Here is a 26,169-nt window from a genome sequence, read left to right on the forward strand (position 1 = left end):
CTGCGTTTTCCTTTAATAATATTTTTGTGCATTTTTCTATATACTTAAAAAATTCTTCGAGAACATGATTCTTAATGACTGCATAATAGTCTATCATATCCACCCTGTAATTTATTTAATGACTTTCTTATTGTGGGTCATTTAGGTGGTTTCCAAGAGAGCACTATTTCACAAAGTCATTTTTGGCATATAAAACACCAAACAGCAATTTTAGAAAGACGTAGCAAGAATTTCCTACATTTCTGAGTATGTTTCTCATAACAGGTTAATCACAAGTGATATTTCTCATGCACATTTACAAAGGGGCTTAAGCTCTTTTTTGTCTCATTTTCCTCAGGAAGGAAAGGGTTTCCAAAAGTCGACTGCTCTAGACTGAACCACAAATCCTCTCTTTTTGTTTGTTTTGCAGAAAGCTTCTTATTGATTTTACTTCTAGCGGACTAAGTAGCTTGGGCTTTTATTTTTCTAAGCCTATGCTAGAAAAAAATGGCTGCTTCGTCGCACCATACCAACACCTCTTAGAAAAGACTTCTTGGAATTTCTTGTCCAAATTCCAATTCATTTTACATGTGCTGGGTTAGAATAATCAGGTTCCAGGTTTAGGAAATGATGGTCATCAGCCCAGTGATGCACTTTACAGGCATGTGTGCCCTGCTGGAGGGGACAGTGAATGAGTATCTTGGATGCGAATGATGGGAAGGGGGTATGAAGTAGTATTACAGAGACCTTCCTTCACTGGGTGGGTGGGTGGGGCGCTGTGGAATTCTCTGTTGAAGCTTCCCAGGGAATTCTAACGCAGCTGCTTCATGGCTGACCTTTGTCACGGAGCAGAGTGTACCGCTATTCTTCAATTATGTGTCTGTCGCTCTGATGGGACTGCGAGTTTCCTGCAAGGATACTCTGTTCTTTTTTCATCTTTCTAAGCATCTGAGACAAAGTAGTGTTTGATAAGTGCCTGAGTCACTAAGAACAGTAAAGTTGAGTGGTATGGGAATAGGACTGATTTCACTTTACTACAAACAAACTTTGCACACATACTGTGTGCTTGTCACTAGACTAGGCATAAAGATGAATAAGATATGATGACTGATATTGGAAAATGTACAGTTTAGTACAAGAGATAACACAAGTAAGGAAATCTTTTCAGTTCAAAAGTGATGTTTCAAGAGTAGAGTTGCATGAAAAGTACTCTAGGACTTAAGTAATATTAATTTCCTGGTAGAGTTGGTAAAAATTTTTATAAGAAGAAGTTTATGCATTCATTTATGTGCTGATTAATCCATTTAATAAGAGGCTTATTTGTTTGTTCATTAATTCATTTGTTTATTCAGAGGCAAACTACTTAGCCTCAAACTCACATCAGGCCAAGTGCTGGGCACTAGAAATATACACAGAATGTAAATAACAGATAGGGCTTATAGTCTAGTGGGGGTTAGGAGCAGGTAATAGAGACAAATGCACAATATGCTAAGTGCTGTGATAGGGGAGCAGAGGCTGTAATGGAGATGGTTAAGGGGCAGGGCCAGTTGTACAGGTTGTTCATGCCACAAGGCAGTTGGAAAGGGGAGATTAAAATCTAGCCTAAGTGCCCCATATCAAGTATCTGTCCTACCTTGGAGATTTGTCTTACAAGAAGGGAAAATTTTTCCTAATTCCTAAAAGCTGCTATGTGGGATAGAAGCAGCTCTGTTAGGCGAAATGTCTGAACAGGACTGGGAGGTTCAAATACAGCTTCCTGGCGGAAGTAATTTCAAAGTTGAGATCTGGATCAACACGACATAGGCAGGTGTGAGTCAGTATGTGAGTGTGTGAGCAAATGTGGAGTTGAAGGTGACAGTGATGTCGCTGGAGAAGTGAAGGGTTTTCCAGACATGTGGAGCAGCACAGGCCAAGGCCCAGGATGTGAGGCATCGAGAGACACGTTTTGAGAATCGAAATTATGACAGAGGGAGGGAGGCAAGGGGCGAGAGAGAGTGAGGCAGAGAGAGAGAGGATGAGGGGGTAACAGAAAGAGAATGACGAAAGAATGATGAGGAAGAGGAAAGGGAAAAGGGAGAAAGAGCAGGGATAAAAAGACAAAGGAAAGGAAATAAGTGGAAGAGAGAAATAAGAGGGGAGCAGAGAGCCATGAGAGAGAGATGGGATGAGAAAGAAACAGGGTGTTGAGAGAGAAAGAGGTACTGAGGCAGGAGAGGTTAGAGAATGAGGGTTATAAGCCACATTAAGAGTTTGGTCTTTGGGGACTTCCCTGGTGGGGCAGTGGTTAAGAATCCGCCTGCCAATGCAGGGGACACGGGTTCGAGCCCTGGTCCGGGAAGATCCCACATGCCGCGGAGCAACTAAGCCTGTGCACCACAGCTACTGAGCCTGTGCTCTAGAACCCATGAGCCACAACTACTGAGCCCACGCACTGCAACTACTGAAGGCCGTGCACCTAGAGCCCATGCTCTGTAGCAAGAGAAGCCACTGCGATGAGAAGCCTGCGCACTGCAACGAAGAGTAGCCCCCGCTCGCCGCAACTAGAGAAAGCCCGTGCACAGCAACGAAGACCCAACACAGCCAAAAATTAAATAAATAAAAAAAATTATTAAAAAAAAAAAAAAAAGAGTTTGGTCTTTCTCCTGAGGGCAACAGGGAGCCACTGGAATGATTGAAGGAGGGGAGTAATTGGATCAGATCTGTGGTATGGAGAGCTCCACTTGGCTGCTGGGTGCACAATGGATTCAAGGGAGAACAAAGCTGGAAGATAAGGAGATAGACTGGACACCAAGGCTTTTCACAGCCCTACATTTGGGTCTTCAATGAGGTCAAGTAGAGAAGGGGGAGAGGGATACTCCAGGTAGAGAGGACTTGCATGTGGATGTGTGATGGCATCCCAGGTGGAGAGCACTGTTGCATCACAGCCAGGTAGGACGGGCTGGGAATGCTGGGAATCAAGATGGCAGGAAGGTAGGGTGCCCAGGTGAGATTGGGAGGCTGCTGAATCACTAAAGAGCTTAAACTTCATCCTTACTCAGTATCAGCCCATTGAAGGTGGTAAGCAGGAGACTGGTATTATCTATTTTGAGTTTTAGTAAGTTACTCTGGAGGAAATTTTGAGAATAGTTGGATCAGAACAGAGGAGGACGGGGGAAGGAGGTCTCTCCTATTGTGGACTGGAGGGGAGATAATGGAGTACAGTAGAGACGCGGAATATGAAATGACGTGGGGGGATTTCAGACATAGTTAGTGAGCCTTGCTGATACTTGAATGGGGGTAAGGGAGTGGAAAGGTTCCAAGGTGATGCTGAGATTTACTTTTCATTTGCTTGAGTCAGGCTTTTTATGTATATATGATATGATATAAGAGAAGCAGATTTAGGAACTAGGGAAAGTACTTAATGTGCTCATTTGGAGATACGGTGAGTTTACGAGATCTGGAGAAAATCCTGAGGACATGAAGCAAGGAGTTGAAATTCAAGTCTGAGTATCAGTAGAGTCAAAGTGAGTAGAGTTATAGATGTGTGAGTTGTCAGGGCCCCAGGTTGAGTTGAAGTCATGAAAATGGGTGAAGGTGACCAAAGATAGGGTAGAATGTAAGGAAAAAGGGAGCCACACCTGGAACCCAAGGAAACATCAACATTTAGAGCATGGTTGTTAAATACAGAATTGGCTACACAATTGGTGGGGGCCCAGCACAAAATGAGAATGCAGGGCCCCTTGATAAAAAATTATTAAGAATTTCAAGACGGCAACAGTAGAGCATTAGACCAAGCATGGTTTGTACTGGTCTCCAGCACTATTCCTTTACCAGGTGGGTCATTCTAGCCTCCTCCCCTTGCTTATCTGTAAACCACTGCCACTCCAGCTGTGAGAAACCTGACTCCCACTGTCCTCCACCAATGTGCTGAATTGTTCAGTTCCAGTATATATGTGTAATGGTTTCAGAATTGTTAACCTGTACCCTCATGGGAAAGAACTTTATTAATTAGAGTACAGTGCTCTGTACAGTTTCATTTCCTTATAGTCTGAGGAACTCCACTCATTTCCAAAGTTATTTAGGTCATCAGTTTCCTCCCCACTCCCTTCTGTGAGGTTGTTTCATGCACTTGTGAAACAGTTCGATTATTTTGCCACCTCCTGCATTCCATCCTGGGATCCTATGTCAAGTTCTCAGGGTTTTGACAGAGTCAGTGTTATGTTTCCACTGTTGCAGTATCATTCAGAATCATATGGTAACATACAGTTCTTCTATCCTAAAAAAATCCTCTGTGCTTCATCTACTCAACCTTACCCTCCCATCTCCCAGGCCTCTGGCCATCACTGATCTTACTGCTTCAGTAGTTTCCCCTTTTCCAGAATGTCATATAAGTGGAATCATTCAGTGTATAGCCTTTTCAGACTGGTGTTTTTCATTTAGAAATATGCATTTTAAACTCATTCATGCCCTTGCATGGCTTAAATGCATTCCATCAAACAGATGTACCACAGTTTGTTTATCCCCTCACCTATTGAATGACATCTTGGTTGCTTCTGGGGTTTTATTTTTTTTTTAAAGACTGAATACAAGATAGCTCCACTTTTAAAAATTAATTAATTAGTTAATTTTTGGCTGCACGGGCTTTCTCTAGCTGCAGTGAGTGGGGGCTACTCTTCGTTGCAGTGCGCGGGCTTCTCATTGCAGTGGCTTCTCTTGTTGCGGAGCGCGGGCTCTAGGCACGCTGGCTTCAATAGTTGTGTCAGGTGAGCTTAGCAGTTGTGGCTCGCGGGCTCTAGAGCGCAGGCTCAGTAGTTGTGGTGCCCGGGCATAGTTGCTCCTCGGCATGTGGGATCTTCCTGGACCAGGGCTCCAACCCGTGTCCCCTGCATTGGCAGGCAGATTCTTAACCACTGCGCCACCAGGGAAGTCTGCTTCTGGTTTTTAAACAGGCTTTGAATAAAGCTGCTGTAAACATTCATGTGTAGGGGTTTGTGTGGACCTAAGTTTTCAAATCAGTTGGGTAAATACTTAGAAGTGCAATTGCTGGGTCATATGGTAAGATTATGTTTCGCTTTATAAGAAACTACCAAACCGTCTTCCCAAGTGGCTGTACTATTTTGCATTCCCACTAGCAGTGAATGAGAGTTCCTGTTTGCTCTGCATCTTTGCCGCAATTGGTATTGTTTTTGTTGTTGTTTTTCTTTTCACCATTCTAATAGGTATGTAGTGTCATCTTGTTTTAATTTGCATTTCCTTTGTGATAAATGATGTTGCACATCTTTTCATATGATTATTTCCTAGCCATATGTCTTTTTTCGTGAAGTAAGTTTTCAGATCTTTTGCCCATGATGGAAATGAGTTTTTTGTTTTCTTGTTGAGTTTTAAGAATTCTTTATGTGTTTTGGGCTTCCCTGGTGGCGCAATGGTTAAGAATCCGCCTGCCAATGCAGGAGACACGGGTTCGAGCCCTGGTCTGGGAAGATCCCACATGCTGCAGAGCAACTAAGCCCGTGTGCCACAAGTACTAAGCCTGCGCTCTAGAGTCCGCAGGCCACAACTACTGAGCCCGCGTGCCACAAGTACTGAAGCCCGTCCGCCTAGAGCCCATGCTCTGCAACAAGAGAAGCCACCGCAATGAGAAGCCCACGCACCGCAACGAAGAGTAGCCCCCGCTCGCCGCCACTAGAGAAAAGCCCAATCGCAGTAACGAAGACCCAATGCAGCCAAAAATAAATAAATAAATAAATAAATTTATTTAAAAAAAAAGAATTCTTTATGTGTTTTGGAGATCATTCCTTTATCAGATATGTGTTTTTACAAATATTTGCTCTCAGACTGTGACTTCCCTTCAGTCACTTAACAGTGTCTTATGCAGAGCAGAAGGTTTAATAAAGCCCAATTATTAGCTTTTTCTTTCTTGTATCATGCTATTTGGTGTCCTATCTAAAAACTCATTACCAAACCCAAGGTCATCTGGATTTTCCCCTATGTTTTATTGTTTTGCACTTTTCATTTAGGCCTTTGATCCATTTCCATGGTATAAGTACTCCCCTCATGGCCGACTTCAACCTGCTGAAGTGAACAGAGTTGGGGAAAGATGCATATCAGCTGCTGCAAGCTGGCATGAGCCAGCTCCAACGTAATGATGCTTTTAATCATTTGCCATCTGCAGGACTTCATGAAGAACTTTGGAGTAACTGATTCTGACGATAGGGATTTTAGACCTCATTTACACTTGCTTTTTTCATTATTGCTACTGTTCTGAATATTTGGTGGTACACAAAAATTACTATAAAAATTTTAACAGATAAAGAATAGAGTATGGGGTAGGTTCTACCTGATAGGTTCCCAGCACATAATAGGTCTCCATGAACTATTTGTGGAATTGAGTTCCTTCTCAGTCTTTGCCTGTATGGAACTAATTTTCTCACAGTGGTGATCCCATCATGGACCCAATGAATAAGTAATACTGAACACGTGAGTTAAAGTTAGCACCTCCCCATGAGATATCATTGCCATCTCTTATTAAGAGCTTCCTTGTACTTCCTGGTCAAATGAGTATAAACGTGTTTTCTCTGCTTTGTTTAATGAAATAACCTTAAAGCGCGGAGACGATCTCACCACTGTGGTTTCCACCTCTGAGGTCATTAACATGATTTATTATGAAGCTACAGGAAATTAGTTGCTGAATATTTCAATATGGACAGGAAATAATGTAATTCCATTGTTACCACAGAACCACTGTATCTTGGAGTAACCTGTAGCCATAGTAACAAGATAAGGACATACTCCTTAAATGTTTAACTATGATTCTATACTGCATGCACCTTCAAATACAGTCAATTTTTATTATTTATAATTGAATTAATTTTCTGATACATTTGGGGTTCACTTTTCAACAGTGGTTTTCAATTACCTTAATTTAAGATGATGAGTATAATAAGATTTTCTTTAGGACATTATTGTCAGGACTGGAATAGAACTCCTTATTGTATAAAAAGGACCTGAAAATGGCCTTTTAAAAAATGAGTAAGTATTTTTGAATGAGCAAAATAGTGTCTCTGAGGATAAATATTAGTGGTATAAGGGTAAATCTATCTCGGGGTCTTCAAAACTGACATTCACACTACCTGCTGTAAGTCCTAAGTCTGAAGATGTTAACTGTATCACAGTAATAGTAACACTCTACAATAATAGCTAATATGGTTTGAGAATATACCGTATGCCAGAATTCTCTCAATGACTGTCTTATTTAATCCTCAGGGAAATGCTAATAGGCAGGTACTGTTATCACCTCCACTGTGCAGATGTGGAAACTGAGGCACAGAGACATCAATTATCTTGACCAAAGTCATGTGGCTGGCAAACGGCAGGGGTGGGACTGAACCAAGGCAGTCCTCCTCCACAGCCCATGATCTTATCCATTGCCCCTACTGCTCTCCTAGTTCTGCCAGCCAGTCACAAAGGGCTCTGAGTCCACATGCTGTTGCCCATGTTCTCTCAGCCCCTGTGCCTACAGCCATCCCTCTGGTCCCTGACAGAGTAATGCCGCAAAGAGTAGCCAGAGCCTACTGAGTCCTGACCTTCTTACCAATTCCACTGGCCCCATAGTTATGGCTTATGTTGGTGCACAGGTGTTGGGCTTAGGCCCAGAGAACCAAGATGAGTAAGGCGAGGCTGCATCTCCCCATGACCTCAGACACCAGCGGGAAGGAGACACCAAGTGAACAGACAGAAGCCCTCTAGTGGGATGTGTACCATCCCAGGGAGGAGCACGAGGTGAGACGGGAAGGAAGCTCCCCCTCCATGAGCAAGTCAAGTCAAGCTCAGAGGAGAGCACACTTGCTCTAACTGGAATTTACCAGAAGAAAAGTACTTGAGGGAAGGAAAAATATTCATGCTGAATATTTCTAGAACATAACACAGGAAGGCTGTGACAAATTGTGGAAGGAGGAAGTGATAGGGAATGAGGCTGCAGTACAAGGGGCCAGGTCAAAAATTACTTGAAGTTCACATGGAGAAGCTTAGAACTTTAGTAGTAGGGAGCCACAAGGAATTTTAAGCAGATTTACTTTTTTATTAGACTTTATTTTTTAGAGCAGTTTTAGGTTCATCACAGCAAAATTAAGCAAACGTAGAGAGATTTCCCACATACTCACCCCCATCGCCCAGACGTGCATAGCCCCTTCCATCATCAACATCCCCTACTAGAGTGGAACATTTGGTACAACTGATGAAACTGCAGTGACGCATCTATCACCCCAAGTCCATAGTTTACCTAATAGATTTACTTTTTAAAGGCCACTGACAGTAAATGGATTGGAGCAGGCAGGAAACAGAGGCAAATGAGCCGAGTTAGAAAACGACCACAAGTCTCAGGAAGGCAAGACCATATCTTAAACTGGGACCTTCAGAGAGAAGGGTGGAGGGAGGCAGGAAGATGTGAGGAACATTTAGAAGGTGGAACAAGCAAATTTTAACACGTGATTGAATGTAGGTAGTAATGCCTTACCATGGCTCTGTAGAACGTGATTCCTACCCATGTCTCAAACATCCCATCTCTCCATCACTGGTGTTCAGCCTTATTGGTCTGATCTTTAATACTCTGAACGTAACACTTAAAAAAAAATATCCATGTCCTCCTTTCTTCTTTGATGACCAGATCCCAATTTTGTTTGGATTGCCAGTATTCCCAGCTAATTTTTGCTTTTCCAGTTGCCCCTGCAACTCAAGATGCCCATGGAACACCACTCTGGTCAATGAGATATAAGCAGATATCTCCTGGAAGTTTCTAGAAAAACATTTGCTTTTCCCCCTATTAAAATAAGTGACACAAATTGTTGTCTTATAACCTTCTCCTCACTCCTGACTTGACCTTGGATATGATGGATATGCTGAACTTCTGTAGTCATCTTGTGACCCAGAGGGAAAGACTAAAAGAACTGCAGAATTGCTGGCTCTGACATAGCTGCACAGGTAAAGCCTTTGCCTACATTTAAGCTTCTTGCTCTGTGAGATAAACAAATCCCCACATTGCATGAGACACAATAGGTGAGCTTCCTATTACACAGTCTTACACAACCATAGGGGCCTCAGCAGATGCTGTCCCTCCACCTGGAACATTCTTTTATTGGCTACAAATATGGCTTTTAACATCCTTTGAGTCTCAGTTTCAATTTCACGTCCTTTGAGGAACCTTCTCTGATCACTCTGTCTAAAAGTGGGGCCTTCTGCCGTGAAATGTGAGTGATAGCCTTGAGGGCAGAGCACAAGTCAGTCTGTCAACTGCTATGTTGCTAAGATCTAGCATAATAACTCCTCGATAAATATTAAATGAATGAATAAATAAATAAGTGAGAGCACGATGTCTAAAGTGAATCAGAGATCTGGAATAATTCTTTCAATCTGTAGTCATTTCTTCAGGAAAAAAATAAATAAAACAAGTGCAAAGCAGCAAGGCAACAGGACCCTGAATGATGATTATGTTTATTTCCCTTTGCCGAACTGCGTTGACATGGCCTTCGGTGTGTGTTGAACAATTAAACCAGCTCAGAAATAATGACTGCATTGTTGCTGCGCATAATGACAACATCGCCCGTGACACGCCAGGAATGCTCCCAGCACCTGTGACTCCGTTCGAAAGCCTCGGTCTTCAAAATCACATACCCTCTCTGATAGTGACTCCTTTTCATTAAGCTTGGCATGGCAGAGTCATAACTGTTGGGTTTCAAACAGTAAATATCAAACCAAATGCTGTCGCTGCTGAGACCAGCGATCGGTGGCCCACAGGGGGGTCGGCGTCAACCTTGCTCTGAGTTTGTCAGGGAACAAGGCAGCACTGCAGCTTGTGGCACCCCGACACACAGCTTATCACTGTAATTAAAGCAGAACTGGATGTCCTACTGCTTCGTGCTCCATCTCCTTTCATGTGGACAAATAAACTGGAGGAGCAGCATATGGATGGAGACCAAAAACTGAATATAATATCCCCGTGCTTATACCAGCAAGGGCAAGGAGCACCGTCCACGGCAACCCCGTGCGCAGCCGGGCCATCTGTATTGCAGACCTCGTGATGCCGAAGTGCAGTGGAATCATGTCGCACTGTTCTCCAGGCAACCTGGGGCCTCCTACGTCTCCACTGACCTACGCTGCATGGCACAGGAGAAGCAGGCTCTGTAGCTGCTGTTTGTCAGGAGAGAAGGCCATTTCTGCCAACATTTTGCAGAAGAGGATGCTGCTCTTGAAACAGATGCCTGGGTGGACGGGGCCTGCTGCTCACAGGTAACGAACTCATTCTGACAGCGGGATTCTTGTGTGATTCTTTCCGGAAATCTAGCCTGAGCAGGGAAAACATAGACAAATCGATGGTCTGGGTGTCTCTCTTTTTGCCTTTTATTTTTCCTTTGGCAGGATCTAGGCACAGTATAGGTGATGTAACAACTGCAGGAAGTAGATATTTATTCAGTCAAAAGATTATGATGTGTCTATGATGTCCCAGGCCAAGATCTCATGGTGCCTACATTGGCATTTATTGCCGATCGTATGTTCCCATCTCCTCAACTACAACACAGAAAATGGCAGACAGGTGAACTAGACTACTGCCTTAATTTTTAAAAATATTCTGCCTGGACAATGCTTAATCAAGTTAGCATCATTTAGAAATGAAGTATCATGTTGATTAAATCATGTTCACTTATATGGTAACTTTGACTCTTTAGAAAGGTATCAACTACAGGAAAAAAGGACACCTTCAACAGCCAAATAAGTAAACGCCTATCTCACTTCCTCATGGAAGAAATCTTCACAGCGACTCAACACCTCTATAGGCTGATTTTGGCCAGGAAGAGAGACAAAGAAAGGAGGGAATCGCTGGCCAAGCACTTGCCGTATGCTTACCATGATCAAGCAGGTGATTTCATTTTATCCTTCCCCAAACGTGGAAGGAAGGTGTTACCAGCCTTGGCTCATATAAGAGACAGAACTCAGATGGTTTAAGTCACTGTCTAAGAGTCAAGCAGCTAGTCACCAACAGAACAGAAACCAAATGCGAGTCTGTCTCATTCCATTTTTCTGAGTCACAGGATTGGGTCATGCATGGATCCTAGCTTCCCATGCATGGATCCTAGCTTCCCTAGCGATTCCCAGAATTGCCCATGGCTTCCCTAGCTATTCCCAGAATAGCCCATGGCTATTCCCATGGTTTGGATAGCCATGATGATAAATGCCACCCTTCCAGTAATAAAAATGAGTATGTTAACCTCAGTTTGCTTAAGACAGGGAACTACTGTATGAAACATTACAAAAATATATTGGCATCCAAGTGGTTCACTTTTTAACACATTTTTGTTTTAGTTACCTATAATATTTACCTACAAGGAACCATTCTCTACACAAAACTAAATACAGCAAGTGTCACCTCACAACACAAAATGTACTTTACATGTTACATAATATGAATTATTTAATATGTGTATAAATACATACTCATATACTACATTTAAATTTCTGAATCTTTGCCCAAATGTCTCCTTTCTTCTACCAAATTCATCATTTTACCCATTTATTAACTGATATGATAAAGAAAAATTATTTTTATTAATCCTAAACTTAATAGCATTTTTTTTCTGCATATAAAAGAATATGTAAGTACCTGTAGACAGAAGTAAAGGTGTGTCCTTTATTTACTGTTAACCCATTGTGGGGAGACCACTGGAGTTGGCCCTTTCTTACCATTCATTCATTCATTAAACAAATATTTACTGAAAGCTCAGTCTGTGTCAGACATACGCTCGATGCTGAGGACAAAATGGGGACAACATGGGCAAACAACCAATGTAGAAACTATGCTTTCCAAATTATCCTGTTTGGGTAACGTAAGTGGCTCTTCTCAGACAGAACAGGGTGCTAAACAGGTGGAATCTTGTATTGCTATATTCCCACTTCCTGGAGTTCCTCAGGAAGCTCTTTCCCTTCAAAGGCTGAGTTGGTGCTGCAGTGTGCACTGACCCTGAAAGGACACTTGGGGCCATCAGCTGAGTTCTTAAGGTTGGGCCACTCTCTAGGAATGCTGATAAGAGCAATGAAAAGATAAGGGATCAGTCTCAAAAACAATCCTAGAGATTGTGAACACCTGACCATCAATCATGGTGAGCTTGTGGGAGCCTAAAGACCCTCATTTTCAGGACAATGAAGGCTCAGAAGATCAGGCACAGGCAGAAGGGCACCAGAGGGAGGGGCAGGACTTTTCCCGCCTGCTGATGCTGGACAAATCACTTCCCGTCTTATCTTTTAAGTGAGGTGTTTGGACCAGGCCATCTCCAGGCTTCCTCCCAGCTCTAATATTCTATGATCTCTCTGAATTGAGAAAGGGATAAAATTAAAATATCAATAAATATAAACACAACCAAGGAGCAGCCAGAGCTTCCAGGAGGACTCCTCTGACTTAGGAAGGGGACGAGGGGACACTTCAGATACTCAGTGGTTCACTGAACAGTGCAAAATGTCTATTCAACAATTGTACATGAGTGGGCCAGGACTCTTGGTCATTTACCATGTAGCAAGTCTTCCTTTATCTGGGGAACATGTGTTGCTAGGGATCCTTGGTACTATAAGCCTTGGGTCATTCCATTCCCAGGAGACAGAAACAGTGAGAAGAAACAAAATCATGAGGTATTCTTCAGTCATTTTTTATCATGTTAATGTCTTAAGAATTTCTGCATGATGGCTACATAGAAAGACTTCTAAGAGACAAGAGAAGAAGGTAGGTTTTCAGGGTCCCAACTGAGAAGAGAAGATTGCGCTTGGATGCCACCATTGTCGATCATCAGGAAGAGGTAGGACACTTTAGTACAAAGAAGCAGTAACCAAGTTGTGTCCATGGAGCTTAACCATAGATCAATCTATTAGCATTAGTATCAGTATTAGTATTACTGCCACGCCCATCGAAGGAAAAGCAGCTCGGATGAAGGAATTCACCCCAGCAGAGTATTGAGAAACCAGTGTTTCTCAACTAATGTCTGATATTTCTTAATGACATCTTGATTAGCAAAGAAAAAAAGAGACTTTGTTAGAAAATTCTTTGACTTGGTGTCAAAAGTTTAGGACCCCAAGAAACAGTGCCCTGTTCAGGTAGAAAGGAGACAACACAAATGAGGCTGTGTTTAATGTTGGAGGGACCACAGGTAGCACTAGAGGCTTCAGGAGTGTTCTTTCACATTCCCAAGAATGTATGGAATGCATATATCCAATTAGCTGTATTTTTCAATCCTCAACAGGGCTGAGGATATACTGCCCCAGATGACAGCTGCACAGCATAATGAGAAGAGAGATGTTCTAGACCTAGGGCTTATGGGATGGGTGGGGAGGGGAAGCTGGTGGTGCCAGAAGGAAGCAGAGCTGAAGTAGAAATGGACAAAAAACTTACTAGAACAGGGACACAGTGGATTTAAGCCTATCCCACGTAGGAGAGAGTCAACTTGCTGTTTTCCTGAAATATGCTGTTAGACCAGCTTTGACTGTTTGTGTACAGTTTGAAGTTTCATGTAAGGTAACCATTGTTAATATATATAATATATGTATACACATATATACATATATATATATGCCTAATACATATATATTCATGCAAAGATTTCTAAATGGTGATGGTCACAGCAGTATGATTTACAGCTGTGAGCTAGTGGAGGGAAACAACTGAGTGCCATCCACTGGGGATAGCATAAGAGGTTTTTAACCATTTTTGTGTCATGGACTCCTCTGGCAGTTGGTAAATCATGTGGCATCCTTCTCAGAAAAATATTTTAGGAGCAAAAAATTAAAAATTGGATTACAAAGGGAACTGATCTATCCATGGACCCCTTCGGGGCCTGTAGACTCCACATTAAGAACCCCTGTAACTCAAGGATGGCTGACCAGCAGCATGCCATACCACACAGCCTTTCCACATGATGCTGAAGAAAGACATTTGAGGACTGAGAGATGTTTCTGAGACACCGGTGAGTGAAAAAAATCACTGAGTGCCAGATGGTCATGTGCGGATAGTGTATGTCTAGGGTAGAGCGTCTCCAAGCGTAGGCCCCAAAACCGGGAGCTTCAGCTGAACCTGGGCGCTGCTTAGAACGGTAACTCTCAGGTGCTACTCCAGACTTACGGAAACCAAATCTTGGGGATGAGGCCCAGGAATCTGTGTTTTCACAAATCTGTATGTACTTCAAAGGCTGAGAAGCACTGTCCTGGGATGTCAACAGTGGTTTGCTCAAGTAGGGGAACTGGGGAGATTTTTCCACTGTTAAATATGTGTTTTTTCTTTAAAGTTTTTACACGAACATCTATTATTCTTATAATAAGGGGAAAAAGTTACTAAAAAAAAGATAAGACAGATTTATTCTATGGTATGTTAGGAATGATTTCCAGACGCAAGTAACAAAATAAGAGCACCACTTGTAAGGAATTTCAAGTTGTCGAATAAATAAACTAAAAATTGAGCAACATAGAGCCTGTGAATTGTGTATACTAATGCACAGCCAAACATCAGCATTCAAAGAAGAAATGTATTTAGAATGAATTTGAGGCTAGAAGGCCAACAGTGAACACAGTTGTTATGCATTTCTGAGCTGCCAGAAAAAAAAGAAAAGATTTTAAATCCGCGGCAAAGAAGGACTAAACTAAAATCCCTAGGCATGCATCAGGCAGGATTTGTGTTCACGGGAAGACACAGGGAAGGGACTTCTGAGAGTCTGCTGCTCTCTCCAGCCTGTTGCTGGTGCAAAATGAATCCATTCTCTGAAAGAAACATCTTCCTTCCAGCCTGCATGTCCACCTCTATGTAACATGCAGGTACAGCTGTTTCCTCTGGGAGAGGTGATCTCTTATTTCAAAGAAGGGTAGCACAGCAGCCTCACTGAAGTTGAAACTTTGTTGAGGGGGATAAAATAGTTCCTTTAGCTTCACAAAAGGTCTACCGACCCATAGCTATACCCAACATCCAGGTGGCTTTCCTCAGCACGCTATGGAGTTGCTGTGAGGCAAGGACAACGTCTGTCCCATTCTATTTTTCTCAGTCACAGGATTGGGTCATGCATGGATCCTGGCTTCCCATGCATGGATCCTAGCTTCCCATGCATGGATCTTAGCTTCCCTAGCTATTCCCAGAATAGCTGTCCTTGCCTCACAGCCATATTCAGTTATTCTAAGCTCTCCAGACACACCAGCCTCTCTCTTGCCTCTAGACATTGGATCATGCTTTTCCCACTGCCTGGAAGATTCTCTTTCTTTCCATCTCCTTGCCTACTGGTACAAGACAGCCAGGAATCCTCCTGGGAATTAATTCTTCTGTCTTCTTAACATCTCCACGCTCCACAGCTGCCTATCACGGTGCTTATCTGCCTGTTTACAGGGCTGTGTCTCCCCTGGAATGGATGTTCTTTGAGGGGGAATCTATGGGCAGTAGCCAGTGCAATGCCAGGCACATAGTTGTTTGATAAATATTTCTGAATGAATGAATGAATAAATGAATGAATGAATGAATCAGTGAGGCCCAATTTTTCAGCATAGGAAGACTATCTCCCTGCCCAAGAGGCCTAAACTGAGGCTTTTCTTCATGTCATGATCCAAATCACCCAAGGCAAGAGGAGACACTAGCATCTCCAATGAAACACCCACAGATGCGAATGTTTAAACTTGCAGCAAAGGGTCTTGTAGCCACCACCTCCCCCACTACTGCTTACAGAGGCAGGCCAAGCCCAGGTGCCTGGAAGGCACTGTGCCCAGGGACCCAGCCCCACAGTGAAGTCTCTCCCCTATAACTCCATTTGGAAGTGAGGGCTAGTTTCAAGCTAGAAAAGGAAATAAATGTGGGTTTTTCATTCATCCCTCGCCCTCTGCAGAAAACCGTCTATTGGCCTGTTTCTGTCTCCATCCATTTCTGCCTCCATCTTCTGCCCAGCTGGAACTGGAGGTCTGACCACAAAAGGTCCAATCCATTCCCCGTGGCGCCCCAGGCCCCGCTCCTTCTCAGCCTTTATTGACTGAGTCAGCTGTGGTCTTGGGGCTGAGAAAAACGAGCAGTGATATCTCTAAATTACACCAAAGTTGGCCTTTTCTGCTTTCACTCTGTTCCTTGTGGCTCCCTTTGAACAGGGCTGTCAGCAGAGATACTGACAAAAAACATGTGGTCTGAAGGGAGAAAGTAGCTTTCTTTACAGCAAAGAGAGCCGTTTTCTGCTTGTCAACACGTGGTCTACTCTTTAAGCTAAGACATGACCTCTGGCCTCGACTCAGTGTGCAAACACACACATCACATAAACATTTGTGCGGTTAACCCTCATTTCTCCGCACTTCACGGAGAATTTTATCTCTACCTTTCTCATTTTCCAGGTAGAATTGGGACAACTGTCACAGAATTTGTCAGCCTCGGGAAATTGACTTAGGGAGTTTTTGTGCAAAGGAGGAGAGGCGTGGAGGAGCTCAACGAGCACAGGCTCAAGGTCTGCGTCTACTCTGCACTGGCTGCGGGACCTTTTACACAAGTTACTTCGTGCACTTCCAGGAGCAAAGCTGTCCGAAAACGACCCCTGGTGCCCACTCTGGACAAGAAACAAGCTAAAGCCTGCGATGGGTGGCTGAATGGGTAGGCCACTTCCCCAACTGGAGGTTCCACTCGAGCACTACTCCACATGGGGCCAGTGTATCCTGACCCTATCCAGGGTCACATTCTATGGGCCCAAGGTCACTGGTATGCCGGAGCCAGCTCCTACTGCTTCGTGAAAGCCAAGTGTTAAATATTCAAGAATTTTAGCTGAAGCCAGCTAAGAAGGGAGAACCATGGGAGCAGAGTGTCTTTCCTGGCCGACCCATCCAATGTGCTCAGCTGTCTGCACAGGCCCTAGCATCTCTCTCTGCAGGATGCTGCGGAATGGGGAGCAGCGCTTCTCATCTTTGGCTGACCCCTGGCTCGTATGCGTCATTTCCTCTGTCTCCAAACAGCCTATTCCTTAACCCATGCCATGTGCTACTTTGAAATCCATCCAGAGCCCTAGTACATGGCAGGTGGCAATGCTGCAGGAACTCAACTTACATGACTCAGGCTGTACCACAAGTAGACTACAAGTCTTGCATGGTGCTCGGCCTCAGTTTCCTCAATGGTACAACAGGGACATAAGATTGGTTTCTGAGAGTACGTGTGATTTCTGCATGTGAGCGTGCTATGCAAACAGCAAAGACCCACGGAAACTAAACATCCGCGTATGTTACGGTGCAGAAATCATTGAAGAGTCCTAGGTTTCAGTACTGCCACTCTTTTACCTGTGTTACCTTGGGCAAGTTACTTAACTTCTCTCAATTTCCATTTCCCCACCTGAGAAATGGGTGTAGTACCTTATAGGGTTGTTATAAGACCTGCACAGGACAACAATGAGAGCCATGTTTGGCTTAGAGCCTGATACTCATTGGATGTTGAAGACTCTAGTTGAATTTGAAAATTCCTCAATTCTCTTACCTCTAGGGTGCTAACTCAAGCTGAAATGCCGGATCCTTTAACGTTCTCGAATAATTAAACATAAATTCGGTCTGAGGCCAAAAGTACGTAACAATAAAGCCCTAGGAAACTTTCACATTGAGAACTGAAAGGGTGATAAACTCAGGGCTAAAAATATTGCTTCCTCTATAGGCTAAGATGCCTTTATTCGCTGGATGTATATCATGGAGGGCATTTTTGCATATATATGTATTTGGCAAAGAACCAAAACAACTCAATTATGTTTTATCATTAATTAAACTTTGCAGAAAGAGGGCAACACTTGCTAATGGTGAATATAAGCTTTCATTAGACTTAGTCAAAATAAGTTAGAATTAACTCTGCTCAGTTGTGAATAGAAGTTTTGAGTTTTTTATTTGAGTAGATTTAAAATGTCATTGCATGTATGAGCAAATGCAGAAACAGAATCACTTTCTTTTCTCACTCTCTCTTTCTGCCTCTTTTTTTTTTTCTCTCTCTCCCCTCCTCCCTTTTACCCCCTCTCTCTCTCTCTCTCTCTCTCCCTCCCCCTTTACACACACACACACACACACACACACACACACACACACACACACACACAATCCATCAGCATCAAATCTATCACGATCTGCTAAGGATGCTTATATGACCTGACATAATGGTTGACTGCCAAGCAATTTATCTGGTAGCCTCACTGCCACTGTGGAAAATTAAAATTTGCTGGAAACATCCAGACTGATCATATAATGGTCTGTTAATTCTTTTCTAACAACAAACCAGCTCTGGTCACTTAAATTAGTAACCAGTGAATCCCTCAGCCCACCAGCCACAGACCTGGTTAGAATTCAAGTCAAAGAATATTTGAGTCCCTACTATGTGTTAGGCACTGTACTGGATCACTCACTACCCTTGGTAAATTACAGTTAATGGGAAGAAAAATACAAAAGAAACTATATTGCTGCTCAAAATGTGTTGTGTCATCTAAGAGGTATAAACAAATGTGTAAAGGAGATCAAACAAAAATCCCATGGAGGAGACCGACTGCTATATTTAAAACAGATAACCAACAAGAACCTACTGTATAGCACAGGAAATGCTGCTCAATATTTTGTAATAACCTAAATGGGAAAAGATTTGAAAAAGAATAGATACATGTATATGTACAACTGAATCACTTTGCTATACACCTGAAACTAACACAACATTGTTAATCAACTATGCTCCAATATAAAATAAAAATTTTTAAAAACATAGGCTTTTAGCCCAGCATTGCCCAATAGAAATATAACACAAGCCATATAAATAAGTTAAAATTTTCTGGTAGCTACATTAAAAAAAGTAAAAAAAAACAAAAAAACAAAAAAACATGAGATTAATTTTAATCATAGCAATATATCCAAAATAATTTTACTGCAACATGACATCTACATGAGGATTATTAATGAGATACATTCCATTAAAATCCTAACTTACATCTCAATTTGGACATTATATTTTCAACAAAAATATTTAATCTGTATTTAGATTAAAATTTACAAGATAGATTCAATATCTTGTAATAACCCATAATGGAAAATAATCTGAAAAAATATATATATATATGTATAACTGAATCACTTGGCTGATCCCCTGAAACTAACACTATATTGCAAATCAACTATACTTCAATTAAAAAAAATTTACAGTTGAAAAGTCAGATTTACATGCAAGTTGTTCCAATAATTGGATCAAGCAGTAGTTTTTAAGTTTAAATTAAAATTAGTTAAAATTTAATAAAGTGCAAAAATCCAGTTCCTCAATCACACTCGCTACATTTCAAGTGCTCAACAGCCACACGCGGTTAGAGGCTGCCATGCTGGACAGAGTAGACGTGGAACTTTCTTCAGTGATGCAAATGTGCCATTGGATGTACAACCTTAGAATGTAAATGGGATGGCCCTATGGAGTGAGGATGAAGAGGGCGTGTCCCAGAAAGAGGGAAGAGTTCAAAGTCATGGAAATATGAAATGCATATGTACAACTAGGGTTGCTGAATGTAGAAATAAATTCTGCTGGTCATCTCACCAAGAAAATTTTGAGCACTGAGCTTCTGGACCTCTTAGATCACCTATATTCAAATTTCTCTCCTATGTAACAACCAATGGTAACTTTTAGTCACTGAATAAAACTGCTACTTGTTTGAAAATGGGGAAATGAAACAGATATAAATTTTTGAGAAGAGGCATGTAGTTAGACTTGAATAAAAGGTGTGAAAAAATGGATTTTAAAAGGCTGATGATGATTATATAAATCAGGCAATAGAATGGAGCAAGGTACCCTAAGTCTACATTTCAGTAGAAAGGTGAGATGGAGCAGTGCTCGATGGGGATGGATTTAGTATCAGCTTTCTGGTCCAGCTTCTGGGGATGCAGCTTGGCACCCATGGGTTCACAAAGTGTCGCAAAGGACTATTAAATGGAGTAAAATAAATTTAATCCCAAGGCCATAAGACTCCTTAGCACCTGTTTGCATAGGTGGGCATAAAGGGGAGATACAGAGCTCTTGGATGTGGGGAGACCTCTAACCATGGTATACATCCAGAACTCTGAGAAATATTTAGGACCTGCCGTAAATTGTCCTCAGGTGTGACTTACATTCATGACACAATCAAAGCAGAGTTCTGGTTGAGTGGTTTTCATGATTTGGTCTGATGATCTATGTTGATTCCCTTTATGAAGAGCACATGGTCCCATTACGTATTTATTCCATCCTGGGTTAAATATGTCCTTCTAAAGGCCCATTCTACCAATTTATAGGGGATATAAAAAAAGGAATTTCAGTAAAATGTACTTTCATTGGTTTTGATGAAAAGGGTTTGTGATGAAAATAGAATCTCTAACAAGCATTTCATAAATGACTTGTCTTTCAAACTTAATATAAAACAGAATAAAATACATCTCCAAAAGACCTCCTTGCTGCCTCACAGATTTAAAGTCCCCTGCTCTCAATCAACTCAAAAATCTCTACAGACGCAATCAAATATTTATCAGTGAAAACTGGTAAAACTGAGAAATTATTTATGGCCCAAATTTTGAAATAGTCATACATTGAAGGGGGAGGAAGAAAAAAAAAAAAGGTTATGTTGGGAACTACACATTTCTCTCTAGGGCACATACTCCCAGACCCTCCCTGCTATCTAGAATTCAAAAATGCGAAGGAAATCACAGGTTTGAGGAAATGTGTTCACAGCTGGGTGTTTTACCCTTTTTTCAGAAACATTGAGAGATATGATGGAAAACCAGCTCCCAAATTCTAATAATTTAGCTACTTACCAACTAATTATTTTGCAGATAGATAAAATATGCATATGTCAAAACTTTGCCTAATACCTAGAGCTGCCTGTGTAGCTTTTTAGTGAATATGCAATTCTACGTGGCATGGCCTTCAACTGTGAAAAACCTCCCACAGGGGCAAATTCGCTGCAGCACCTTGCTTTTGATATCGTTACCCTTTAGTATACAGGTCTTCTTTCTTCAAAGAAATTCAGATTGTGATAAAATATGACAAAAAAGAAAATAAAGAGACAAATACTTGGTCTCCATTCACCATCCTGAATTGTAAGACAAGGTACTTTCGTGCCAACATGCCAGTTCTTCCGCCTTTTATAATAATTTTATATTTAAACTTAATTTTTCCCAACATTGCATTATGAAATTTCCAAACACGTAGGAAAGTTGAAAGAAGTTCACAGTGATCAACTGTGCTCATCACCTAGATTCCACCATTAACATTTTGCTCTACTTTCTTTGTCATATATCTATCCATTGATCCACCCCTCTAACCATCTTATTTCTTGGTACATTTCAAGGAATTAAACTTAGTTTTAATGATATTTTAAAAAAGTAATTCTCAGCAAGGACATTTCACTCCATGGAAGAGAATTCTCAGGTTGCACTCAGTAGCCCTGAGCATACTGGTTAAGAGTGCAGACTGTGAAATCTCAAAGAGGTGGCACAAAGCGTGCCTCTGCATTTAAGTGTGTGACTTCGGACAGGTTACACTGTCCCTCTGAGTCTCATTACCCTCATTTGGCACCTTGGAAGATGATCCTCATGGGGTTGTTATTATGAAAACTCAACATAATAGATGAAAAGTGCTTACACTTTACTGTGACAAAGAATTTGTGATGATTTTTTCTACTCTTCTCTAATCCTGTGAGATCAAGGACTCTGTTTCCTTTGCCATTAAATCAGCCCCTTGCACAGTGCCTTGTAAATAGCAGAGGCTGCATATATACTTATTGATATGAATTGGGTTAAATTTCAGAGGTTTTCCCTCCTGGGATGAAACAAGTACTTATTATTGGAGACAGGCAAGTGCAGTGGCTTCAAAGGCACGAGGCATAAGAAAGTTAGTTGAGGAAACGAGCTGGGAGCAGGGGATGAGACAAAGAGAAAAAATCTGGCCTGCAAAGCAACAGTGTTTATATCAAGTTTAGTGATAGAGCAGAATTCATCAGTGCCCAGTCCCAGGCCCTTGCACCTCACCTTTCCAGTGCACGCCAGCCGCCATGATGCCTAAAGGCTCTCCCGCAAGCCTCAGAAGGCCATTGTGCCTGTGCACAGAACACAGGGCATGATGGATGTGCTGGGGAGTTTAGACTTCCGGGAGCAGCCCTCAACCAGGATAGGGCTGGTATATTAATACCCCAGCTCCCTCCTCCGTGGACAGGATAACCCTAAGAGTGTGTCTTACACCATTTTCTAGACTTTCTCTGTGGGATTACAATCCAGTCACCCACAGTGGTAAACAGGCCTCTCAACTGGCTGTTTCCCCTTTCCTGCTTCACTCCTTCACTCCCTTACCAGTATTACTGGTATAGAAATTACCTGCATTTGAATTCTTGTCTCAGGGAACCCAAAGTAAGACAACTGTCTTTATGCCCACAGAATCTCTTCTTCAAATGGCATTCTACACTGAAATCTGATATGTAATATTTATAAGATTAGAGCTGCCTGACTCGCAGAGTCTGGGTGGATGGGAGCGGCGACGTGTGGAGGCCAGAGCCCTGCCTCCTGGGTCTCTTTTCCCTTCTCCCAGCCTCCCCAGCACTCAGTGAAGACTCCTATATCTTCTCACAGCTCGACAGAGCCTTGCTTGTCAGCTACAGGCAGAGTTGATTAGGATATGATATAAGATATAAAGAGAAGAATAAGAGGAATGAATAAAAACAAGCAGAGACAAAGAGGAAAACATGTTCCTTCAAAGGCCTAAGAAGCATGGACAAACACATAATTTTTGCAAGGCAGTGCAGTTATTCTGTAAAAGCCATCGGGAGGTTTGGGAGGCTTTCACACCATTATGATGTTAGTAGACTACTGCACTTAGAAAAGCTGTTGTTTGTAGAGAACCCAGGTTGAAACCCAGGGTTGAACCCAGGTGGGCAGTACATACAGGCTAAGGAGAGAGAAGTCTTCAGCTTGAAAAACAAATTGTGTTCTGAGGCTGTAACAAGTAAGAAACCATGCAGAAGAATGTCCTTAGTTAGCTGCATATTTATTGATCCATTATGTATCTCAAGGAAAGAGCCTTGTGAAAACTCCCTAAATATACTGAGGGGGGACAAATGTATGGGGTTGGAGGAAGCTTTAGGATGACCACATAATTTATTGTCCAAAGCTGGACAAGTTTAAGGGGAAAGGTGGTGTTCATAATAATTATGCCAGGACAACCAAATTTCCAGGCAAGTGAGATGTTGTAAACTAATTAATAGAATTGAAATTCCAATACTGAAAGTATTATAGTTTAGTGGTAGGCAGGGGAGGAGAAAGTATTTTAGGTCAGACCTCCGTAAACTTGAGTGTGCATCAGAATCACCTGGGATCTCCTAAAAAATGCTGGTGCTTGGTCTTCACCCCCTGACCAACCGAGTCAATTTCTGAGGGTGGAGAGTGGCATCTGTATTTTAACTGCCCCAGGTGATTCTGATGCACAGCGAGGGCTGAAAACACCAAGCGTACATGAAGGAGACCTGCAGAACAAGGGTGCAACTTGTGTCTCAAACTGTCTGGGGGCAGAGTCTTGCAGACTTGAGGACTCTGGCCCCTTGGCGAGTGCTACCCTTGGCTTCAGGGAAACCTACACAAAGGCCATGACAGAGGCTAGGGCTGTCCAAAGGGCCAGGGCACGTCAGCCGTACCACTGTCCTCTCAGAACAGCGCCGCTTCCCTTTGCATCATATCCTGGAAACCTGGCAAGATATTGCATCTTTGGTACAGTGATAGTTTAAAATCATAAATATGGTTATTATCAGGATATCGGATTATTAATGCTTCTAATTTCCAATAGAAACAGATTTCTAAGAGTCCAAGTCACACTAACGTCTTGCCCGGGTCACTATAAAACCTTCCTCTTGGCTGTTTCTTTGTGTCCACTCCTCCCTACCACTCTGCTCCCACAGATCGTTCCCTACAAGGCAGCCAGAGGGACCTTTCAAAAGGTCCAGACACACACACACACACACACACACCTGGGAGACTTTCCAGTGGTTTCTGGCTGCATGCACGATGAAAATCCTATTCATCACCATGGTCTCCAAGACCCACGTGACAGGCCAACTTCTCTGACTTCAACTCTTATCACTCTTTTCCTCGTTCACTACATTGCAGCCAACCAGGCATTTTGCTAGTCAAATCCACCTCATTCTTTCGCACCTGCAGGCCTTTGCACACGCAGTTCCCTCTGCCAAGAATATGGTTTTCCCGCTCTCCCCTTGGCTATCCCTTTCTCATTCTTCCCGCCCCCACTCAAACGTCAGGGACACGACCCAGCTGCTCCCAGTCATTTGTGTCGAGATTCCCTCCTCCCTCTACACCCTGGTCCTGCCATTTACTCGTCTTCACATCACCCCGTGTCTGTAACTCACAGCATTTGTTACCCTCTGCAGTCTTCTCATTTCTTTACTCATTGAAAAAATCTATCTCCCCACTAGAACACAAGCTCTATAACAATAGGGGCTTGGATGCTTGTTCACACCTCCACTAAACCGATCTCAATCTTGGAGTCTGGCATATAACAGGTGCTCCTTGTTGATTCAATGAATAGATAAACAATCCAATAGCACCAGCCATTCAGATCATCCACTCAGCTAACCACCATTGTTCAAATTCCGAGATCATTGAAAAATATGAACTGGTTAAAATTCGATTCTCCATGTCGGCTTTCCTATGGGGAGAGGATGTGCTGACCAGGCAACAGCAGTATTTCTGCCTGTTTAACAGTGACTATTTCTTCCCGGAAAAGTTGTTTCTCTGATTCATTTGACAGTGCTTTCTGGATCTGGTTAGTATGGTTTAGTTCCCTTGATCTAGTTTTGTTTTTAGAGAGCTGACCCAGTGGTGCTCCTGGACCTACACATTTGAAAACTAGGATCTAAATAAAAGGACACATATCATCATCCTGGTATACTAAGGGGGCTTATCTGGCTGATGGCCTGAGCATCATCTACAAAAGCAGTGAGTCTATTTCTTAACCAATGACATCCTCATGTCACAACTCTTACATCATTATCTACCATGTAGATCTCAAAATCATGACAAAGGTGTTGTGGTTTTTTTTTTTGGTAAATTCCCTTTTTCATGACCTTTGACATTCTTTTCTTGGCAAAAACTTTTGGCCTCTTACCATAGAGGATCTGAGGCCAATTCCTGCTGGTCGCCAAGCCAGTCAGAGTCAGCTTGTCTCGTGTATGCTCATCTCGCAGTAAAAACATGGTTTAGCAGTTTTCTTTGGTCTGACTTACCTTGCCAACATCTCTTGGGAAAGGTTGTCGCTGATTCTCTGGAATTAAAATGGGAGATACCACAATGGACCTCTTTTGTCTTGGGACAGGAGAAGTTCTTTCAAATTTAAATATATCCTAAAAGAGAAAAAACAAATCAATTGACTAAAATCCCCCACGGAGAAGATGTATCAGTCTGCTCTGAGATATGGCTCCTTTGTTGTGAAAGCATACAGCTGTTTGGACATTGTTAATTTTATTCTATCAAACCTCATTAGCGTTAGCAAGTACATCATTAGAATTACACTAAAGCTGACATTGTGATTCACAATGACTATCATTAAGCTGTTTAATCCCATCTTCTGAATCATTCTATTCACAATGTCAGTCTTTTTTCATACATCCTTCCATGCTTGTGTATTCCCATTCTTAATCTGTCAAGTGAGGAGATTACTTGGCTGGTCACTAACCCACAGAACTCGCTGGATACAAGTGACTCTCCTCACAGCCAAATGCAAGGTCCTCACAATCACAAATGAACAGGGATGAGGGGCAATCACAGCATTCCAAACACAATGTTCCATAATGTCAGGCATTATGGAGACTCTTAGTTAATGTTCTGTCAAAGTCTGTTTGCTATTATTAGTGGGTCCACTACTGGAACTCACTCCCCACACAGTATGTCCCAAACTGCAATCATTGGAACAGCACTGTGAGAATTTCTGTCTTATCTGTAATTCACCTTTTTAATTAAATAAATGGATGCAAAAAGGGAAACTCTGTGTCATTATTTTAAATACAGTACCAGTATGGCTTCTCATAAAAAGTACGAAAACATAAAAATAAACAATGAGATCAATGATGTTATTAAATTTGAGCTGGAAACTTAGGTGGGTGGAGAGTTTCCTCTTTTGGAAAGGGAGATAAGAAAAGGCTAGAGGGGTGTTAAAGGGTTGTT

The 26,169-nt window shown here is 42.2% G+C and overlaps 1 protein-coding gene across 1 annotated transcript in view; it reads right to left on the minus strand.

Moving 5' to 3' along the window:
- CDH13 (cadherin 13) overlaps positions 1–26,169 on the minus strand; it is a 1,030,117-nt gene that overhangs the window by 545,274 nt on the left and 458,674 nt on the right. The window contains exon 4 of the mRNA XM_061172291.1: positions 25,233–25,349. Coding sequence (XP_061028274.1) covers positions 25,233–25,349 — 117 coding nt within the window. The remainder of the gene's footprint in view (positions 1–25,232; positions 25,350–26,169) is intronic.

The sequence above is a fragment of the Eubalaena glacialis genome, chromosome 18 (assembly GCF_028564815.1).
Source record: "Eubalaena glacialis isolate mEubGla1 chromosome 18, mEubGla1.1.hap2.+ XY, whole genome shotgun sequence".
NCBI classification, from domain to species: Eukaryota; Metazoa; Chordata; class Mammalia; order Artiodactyla; family Balaenidae; genus Eubalaena; species Eubalaena glacialis.